We start from the raw sequence: 8,578 nt of genomic DNA, 5'->3' as shown, positions 1-8,578 counted from the left end.
TATTGAAAGGATGTGGACAAGTTGGAGAGTCTCCAGTAGAGGGCAACAAAAATTGTTAGGGGACTGAGGATGATGACTTCTGAGGAAAGGCTGAGGGAACTAGCCTTATTTAGTTTGGAGAAGAGAAGACCGAGGAGGGGATTTAATTGCAGCTTTCAGCCACCTGAAGGGCAGCTCTAAAGAGGATGTAGTTAGACTGTTCTTAGTTGTGGCAGAGAGAACAAGGAGCAATGGTCTAAAGTTGCAGAAAGGGAAGTATAGGTTAGATATTAGGAAAAAGTTGTCTCATGAGTAGGGTAGTAAGGCACTGGAACAAGTTACCCAGAGAGGTTGTAGAATCTCCATCCTTGCAGGTTTTTAAGACCTAGCCAGACCAAGCCTTGGTTAGGATGATATAGTTGGGGGTAGTCCAGCTTTGAGCAGGGGGTGGACTAGATGACCTTCTGAGGTCCCTTCCAACCATAGTTTTCTAAATGACTAACTCAATGAAATTACAGCACACTGTAGAAACAGAAACCAATGGTTGTAAGTTGGCCAGGTATAGGACGGGGCATGTGTCATACACATGGAGACTGCATTAAACTCACAACTTCATAAAGCAAGTAGGTGAAGGAAGAGGTGGAAAAAGGACTGTGATTCTAGATCACAATTTCTTCCAGGACTACTTTGCTACAAGTCATCCTTCCAAGACAACCAGTAGAGCTTCATACCTGAAGATGCTAACCAAATCACAATTAGAGAAGCAGTTAAATGAATGTTTGAATAGCATCTTACTGAACAGATTGGGGGGGGGGGGGGCGCCCTTAAAAAACAAATCACTAGATACAGAATCCAGAGATCATCCAGCAACCAAAGTGAATTCTGAGGAAAGAACTAGGGGTATGCAAAGTGAGCCATATTCAATTTGGATTTGGATCACTGTCCCAATTAGAGTCGGCCAAATCCAAACCTGAAGATTTGATTCAAAGAAATCAGCAATTCAGCCACAGACACAGCTTTAGAGGTTTTTTCTACATACCTTGAGGTGCCAGGCGTAGCTCGTGAATGCTGAGATGGTGGGGCGGATGGAGCATCCCACAGGAGCACAGGGGGGCCTCCCCGCATATTTGGCAGTGGACTCGGAAGTGGCCCTGAAGTACTTACGGTCCACTTGAGGGTCTGCTGCCAAGCACTTGAGGACCCCCCTCCCCATGATCCCCCCAGCTCAGTGATTGGCTGTGGGGGGACCCCAGGTGCCCCCTCCAGACCCAGGAGGCACCAGTTGCCCAGCTGGGGAGTGGGGGGGTCCCCTGCACACCCCCTATCAGACCCAGAAGTGGACCGGAAGTGCTTCTGGTCCACTTCTGGGTCTGCTGCCGAGCACGCTGGGGATTCCCACCCCCCACGGGACACTCCATCTGCCCCACCATCTCCGTGTTCATGAGCCACCTGGTACCTTGGGATACACAGAAAAAAAAAATAAAAAAAAAAAAAAACCACACACAACATTTAAAGCTCAAAACATTTCTCCAGTGAATCATCAAATCTCTCCAAATCGATTTGGAGAGATTAAAGAGTCTCCCGATTTGTTTCGGATTTCGGAGATTCAGCTGCCAAATCGAAATCAGCGACCAAAGCTTCACACAGTCCCAGTTAGAAACAAGTTTAGGAAAATAGGATTTTCCTATGTTACCTAAGTCAGTCATACCACTGAGAGGAGACTGGATGGAAAAAACCTCCCCCCTCCTCCAAGAAAGAGAAAAGTGCACCCCTGCAAACTTAAGAATACTAAAACACAAACTCAACTTCTCAACTCAAGGGTGCTGCACTAGTTTCCAACTCCTAGACTTCATAGCTCTATTTTTGTTTTGTTTTTTTTCCCCCCACAAAGAAAAAAAAAAAAAAAAGGTTTTCCTTGTATTAAAAGCAGAACCACTCTCTACTAGTAGTCCCATTAGTATAACTGCAACAAGTAAATTTTAAAATAAAGGTATTTAAAAGAACCTGTAGTAATTATATCATTTAAGACAAAGACAGCCAACATTCACAATATGTTGTGTATCATATTCAAAAGTGGTATGGCTATCATCTTAGCCAAATTGCCATTAAAATATTTATGTTGTGTAATATATATTTCTCAAAAATATTATTTTAAAGCCATGCATATTTGTCTTGAGACAGACATTTAGGGTGAAATCTTAGTCCCAAGGAAGCAAAAAGGGCTGGACACTCATTAACAGAGTAGGACTTCACCTTGAGAGCTGTTCTCTACAGTTTTTGTACCATTTATCTATAGCAGTTTGAAGAAAAAAACATTTATAAAAAAAATGAGTTTAAGATTTGTGAACTAATATATTTAAACACCAGTACAAAGGCTAACTAGAGGAACTCCTGATGCCTCTACCTGCATCATCCTTAAGATTTCATTGGGTAGCAGGAATGGAAAAACAAACAAAATGGCTTAAGCCAAAATCCTGCATGCCTGTGTTGAAAGGCAGCAAGAGCTGCTTTAGGTTTCTTGTGCCTTTTTCAGTCAAAAAAAATCCACCTATGACAGAAAAATTTAAGCATAGTACAGGTCTGCACACACTACTGCCAAAGGTAGTGGTAGAGGGCCATCTTGTTGTTATAAAACAAACTGGACTTCATTTTTCTAGCTATTTATATTTCACTTATTTGGGGTCTTTAGTGAACTACATGGATCCAACTTCCGTACTAAGAAATGCTGATCTGCTTTTTAACCACATTCCACCCCCTTCCAAAGGAAAGGATACATTTAAGTAATCATGGAAAAGGAATTACAGCCAGGTAAGCGATGCATTTTGTCCTTTAGATCCCCCTATGCTTCAGCAGTCCCCAAGATCATGAACACACTGTCAGAAAGCTCCACCCTTTCAACTCTTGCCTCTGAAATAATGGAGTTATTGCGAAGGAACTCAAATGGCACAGAAGACGGAGAGGGTTCCTGAATCTAGCTCACTAGGGCCACCAGAAGCAAACCAGGGCAAAATCTTTCAGTTGGAGGTGGTACTCAGGAAGGGACACTGCATTTTAATTGGCTGTGATAAGTGAGAGCTTATTTGTTATTCTGTTAGTGCTGTTTGTATCTAGAGGTATCAAGGATAGATGCAATACTTACAAAAAGGTTCAAGGAAGAATGCTTCTAAAAAAGCAATATGCAGGAATAGGTTACAGGTAGATTGTTGTACAAATCCCTCTGAGGAAGTTTAAGTTGTATAGCATATAGCACAGATGCACTCAGACAGAAGCAGCTCTTCATAACGCCCATCTGAAGTTTGCTGGTAAATTTAAGAGGCTTTTTTAGGGACAAGGGATTATACGTTTAGACAGTAGTGTAGTGATTTGCCAGTTAGATTAATTATGAAAGGTTGGGGGGGGGGGGGGGGGAATAACCAAAAGAAAACCTTCTTTTTTATAGATGACTATTTAAAAAAGAAAAGTTACACCTAACATGCTTGCTAAAATGGAGTGTTAGAGATCTCCAATTAAAAAAAAAAAAATAAATAAAGTATTATTTCTGGACTAGTCAAATACAGACAGTAATAGGCATTCATCCAGCAGTCACATATGCCCACCTGCATATTGGCTTCTGTTCCACACAGGAAAGCACACACGCACCAGTAGATTCTCTCCATGTCTGAAGAGGGGTTTGTGCCCAGAAGCTTGCAAAGAACAATTTCTCTAATGATCTAGTTGATCTAATAAAAGATGTCACATTTACCCAAAGAACGTTGTCTGCCTATGCCCTTAAGTATGCACTTCAAATTCTTAGAGACGCAAAACAAAACAGAAACTATGGAATAAACACATGATGAACAACCTCCAAGAATATTCTCTAGCTTATCACAAACCTTGCCCTAAGTGGGCCATTTCCAGCAATTAGAAAAAGGTGCTGGCACATGCAGATATGCACATTTAAGTCCACTCTTATGAGAAGACCTGAGGTGTGGCATTGTAACCATTTTTTTTTTTTAAAAGATCAATAAGGCAGTAATTCACAGCACCATGTAAAGTGACTGAAACGGCTAATGTGAATGTTTTTGTAATTTATGTGATATAACAAACTGGCAGGTTAAGAAAAAGCCTGCCTGAGCCAGGGTGGAGGAGAGGCAAACTGCAAAAAATAATCTCTGGATTTTCAAGATGCATGCCAGAGTCCTGCAGAAAACACTGTTAAGACAGCTAATTATGGAGGGAAGGGGAAGGAGAGAGGAAAAACAGGCAAACTAGGATCTAATCCTTCAAAGCAGAATCATAACAGCAATAATATTAACATGACAGTTAAACAGCTTTGTGCACACCATACCACAACCAGTATTAAATATATTTATCAGTGATCAGAAAAGAGAAGGTAAATAGTCAAATTTAAAAAAAAAAAAAAAAATTGTAATTGACAAAAGTTGCCATCACTATGCTACAGGGATTGCAGGGACTACCTAGCAAACAAAAATTTCCTGTTGAAGAGTGAAAGGTGATATAACAAACAAACAAATTTTGATTACCCCTATATATTCCTGAGTGCAAATTGTGAAGACTCAAAAGATAGACTGATATCACTATGCAGTCTGAACAGAGGTCTTCCTTAAGGCACATTGCCCATACAGAAGAACCAATTAACACTGGAACTGGGATAGAAAAACTGGATGAATACTACAATTTCAGTTAAGTAGTACTTTATCCTTCTTTTATAAATATTTATAATACTGAATTCAGTTCCATTTCTTCCAAATACTGTGTGACAAGGAGTACATCACAAGACAGTAACTGAAGACACAGAAGTCACCTGTGCAGAGAGAATGAAAATACTGGATCTGTTTAGCAAGAAAATGGGTAAGAGGAGACATGAAGGATAGACACAAAGGAAGCATTTTAATATAAAAGCAGCCAGGAACTCCTGTTTGCCCTCTCTCATGTTACAAGGCAAAACAGATATTCACTGACACTGAAAAGCACAAGTTTAAGCCTGAAAAATGGAACACTTCACACAATTAACCTGTTGAAGGCATCACTGTCTGGTAGTGATGAGTTCAAGAGCTTAGTAGGATCCAGTAAAGAATTAAACAACATTAGCAGGGACCATGAAAATGTCTAGTTACAAGGAAGAAGCAGCTTTCCTTCTGGATGGACTACACATGAATTGCCTACTGTGAGATTCCTTGCACTGTTAGCTGACCTTTGGAATAAATAAGACATTGAAATAACCCGGGATTGCAATTAGTATGTTCAGTCTGAGATAGTGAAAGGTGCTGTTCTCCTGCATAACCAATTAAACATTTAGTTTAGTATATGCATCCATGCATGTTAAATACTAACTATATCACTGTATCAAATAGCCTGGTAGCACACTCTTAAAGCTAGACTTTGGAAGGTTCAGCTTCAAGAGGAATTTCCTACTTCTCCTGTAGCTTAAGGAAGAAGTATAACAGATGTTATGAGTAGCAGTGTAATAATCTGCTAGGAAACAAGCAGTGGTATAATCTGCTGTATCCCTACTTAAGAAATAGTGTGCATACACAATTGCCAGACTGCACAGCAACACTAAAAGACCTTCAAAATCTCTTTAGAAGGGCTACTACTACATGGCCTTAAGCACTTGTAAAGAGTGACCTATTCTTAAGAGTGGGTGCAGCAGAATTGTTACTGAATGTTGCTCACATTCAGTCATTTTGATATTTGCCAGGAAGGAGTGAAAAAGAGGTAGAAAGCAGTTAAGTAGGGGTTTGTTTGTTTGTTTTTAATAATTACAATTATACATCAATATTTCTGCTGTTTTTGCTTACAGGGAAAAACGTAGAGAGAATAAATGTTTTCGATCCGAGCCTTCAAGATCTAATGTACTTCTATACGATTCTAAGGAAAGAGCACAATGGATGCTAGTCACATGGAGAGTCGATAGGGCTGCGGGGGGAGGGAAGGGGTGGCTGGAGTTCCACCCTGCTATAAGATCTAAGTACTTATCACGCCAACCCCCCCCCCCACGTTTTACTTTTTCTTTGTGGTAGGTAAAATTCCTAAGGGGGTGGAGATAGAGGTACATTTGTACTTGTTAACCAAAACCACCAAACCAGAATCAGTAGTTTCGCATTCTCTGAAATGGTGGAATACTCTGTTTTGACATCTTTTGTTTTGTTAAAACTGCTCTGGAAATGGATGAGAAATTCATTACTATGAACAGAATGTTAAAAACTTTGCTGCTGACTCAAATTTGTATATTTAGGTACATTAATATTCTGTGCTACTTTGAAGGATGTAAAATACATTTTCCACTCACATTTGGTTTAAGCCAGCCAGCCAAGGTCTTAGAAGAACCATTAAGATGAGTAGATATAAGTAGCACTCTGAAAGCAAAAATTCCTGAGTTAATGTAGCTTTAAAGATGCTTATGACATCTATGTTCTATAAGCACCCCACAATCATTTACTAATTTGTAGGCACTTCTTGTAATGCATTACTGCTTGCTTGAACTTCACTTTTTAGGTATGTAGCCTGCTGCAAAAGTGAAGAATCGTTTGGCTTTTTGGGGAGAAGGGGAAACAGAGAGATATCAGCCAGTCTAAGAAAAAAGTTGTACTACTAAAAGATGTGGTTAGTTCTTCCCATGCCATATGCAGCCAGAGGGGTTAGAGCGTTAACATAACTGGAAGCTTTTAGCATCCTCCTCCAACAGTCCTTGAGACAACACACAATTTCACTTCCAAGTGAGCATACCAGTTTCATGTTCACAAATACCTGAATGAGACACTGAAGGACATCGCCATTCAGTACTGAGTTCACTGCTCTCACTCTTAAGAATACGCGACTTTTTGCTAGTGTTTTAGAACTCACCATAATTGCATTTTTGTGATGCTGTGCAGTCTGGCAAGAGTCACATTTCCACATCGCCATTGTCTAAAATAATTAAAAATATGGTCCTTTTTAGTTTGCTATACTTTTATTCGGTGCGTTTTATTATATGTTGCTCACAGTCCATCCACATTGCTGTTTGCTTTGACTAATTCACTAGGAAGGTATCCTGAACTGATGGCTTTTCAAAAGGACCACCACCTAGTAGAGGAGAATTTTGTTCTTTTTAAATTCCTTTATGTGGCTTTTCTCTTGCATTTAATAGTAGACTCCCAGACTAGCCTAGAACCTGGACAGTTTCAACTCATTTTGTGAGCTGCTTTGATTGCAGGTTGGTGAAGGTAAAGTTTTTCAAGAGAGACCATGTGATTTCAGAGCTTAACAGATTTATGAAAAATGTCACCCTATCTTACCGCTGGAAGAAAGAATTTCTGGAGAGAACAGTCAATATGAAAAGTAGGCTTCTATCATGGATTGTTCTCTGCATCATGTCAGAAAACGCCATACTTTTGCAAACAGAGTTGATATCAAAGAACACAGAAGAGGAATGAGACTTACCATCTCAATTCGTTTAATCAGCATAACTATGTACAATTCAAACCACCATTTAACTCTGAAGCTGCAGACAGATGAAACCTTAACCTAGTGTTACTTTGGAAAATTAAGTATTGTATCCAATTAACTATATTAAGATGTAGCCTGCTATACACTAGTCTACTTACACAGTGGAAGAGTGGTAACAACCATTTTAAAATTTTAATCTGCATTTCTCTTTCAGGGTTAAAATTACAGCAATTAAGATCATTTATAGTGCTAAAGGAACAGACTGAACAATTCTATCGGGGCACCCGAGGTGTGCCCTAGAGCAGGAAGTGCTCCTCTTCCTTGACAGAGTTCAAGAGGTTCATCTGTCCATACCCTGAAAGCGACTAGAAACATATTTAGGATGTTGCATAGTTCTCCCACTCAAGGGTCCACAAGTCAGGCTGGATGATTTCTGATACTGCACTAGAACCAAAAAGCCAACCTTCTCCAAGAGTTCGTCTCTTCGAGGAAATTCAGACAACTGCCTTTAGTACATTTACCTAGATTTAAAAGTATCCTAAGGGAGATGGCCAGGTCCCTGTCTTAGCTGCACTGATCCTAAAGAGTCAACGGGAATAAGAGGCCTGTTGCTGTTCACAGAGATTCCCTGCTGCAGCCACACTACTGTAGTGACTGGGGCAGGCCCCCCAGGGTGCCAAATGGGGAAACAGGGGAGGGGGCAAAATCATCTGCAAGCCACCCCAGGTGCCCAGTTATGCCTCCACTACCTTCGCACAGGGACCCAAGCAGTTGGATGAAGGTGGTGCCTACCAATCCAGCTCGAAAGCAGGAAGGCAGCTGGGAGCCCCAGCGGGAGAGGCAAGGCTGCCCACCTGGGCCGCTTTTCTTCCCACCCTCCTGCCCGGCTGCTGACCGCCGGCCATGCCAGCAACCTCCCGCCACCCATCGCGCACGTGCGAGAGCGAAAGCCGAGCGGTGGAGGAGAGCCGGCCGAGCAGGGGCAGGAGGCAGCGGGGCCCGGCTCGCCCGGGCGCTAGGGACCCGCGGAGCGAAGGAAGCCGCCCTTACCCCATGGTGCCCGCCGGAGGCTGCACGGAAGTTGCTCTCGAACCCCGGTGCCCAGAGGCGTCGCGGCCTCTGCGTCGGTCGCCGTCCGCTGTGGGGCCCGGCCCGGCCCGGCCCGCAGGAG

General features: G+C 41.8%; 1 protein-coding gene across 1 annotated transcript in view; it reads right to left on the bottom strand.

Moving 5' to 3' along the window:
* Positions 1-8,572, bottom strand: part of HOMER1 (homer scaffolding protein 1) — a 149,883-nt gene extending 141,311 nt beyond the window's left edge. Inside the window, exon 1 of the mRNA XM_019532195.1 lies at positions 8,458-8,572. Coding sequence (XP_019387740.1) covers positions 8,458-8,462 — 5 coding nt within the window. The 5' untranslated portion in view covers positions 8,463-8,572. The remainder of the gene's footprint in view (positions 1-8,457) is intronic.
* Between the last annotated feature and the right edge of the window lie 6 nt (positions 8,573-8,578).

The sequence above is a fragment of the Crocodylus porosus genome, unplaced genomic scaffold, assembly GCF_001723895.1.
Source record: "Crocodylus porosus isolate Cpor-Errol unplaced genomic scaffold, CroPor_comp1, whole genome shotgun sequence".
In the NCBI taxonomy this organism is placed as follows: domain Eukaryota; kingdom Metazoa; phylum Chordata; order Crocodylia; family Crocodylidae; genus Crocodylus; species Crocodylus porosus.
The sequence above is the reverse complement of the archived record's forward strand: the minus strand, read 5'-3'. Positions and strand labels throughout refer to the sequence as shown.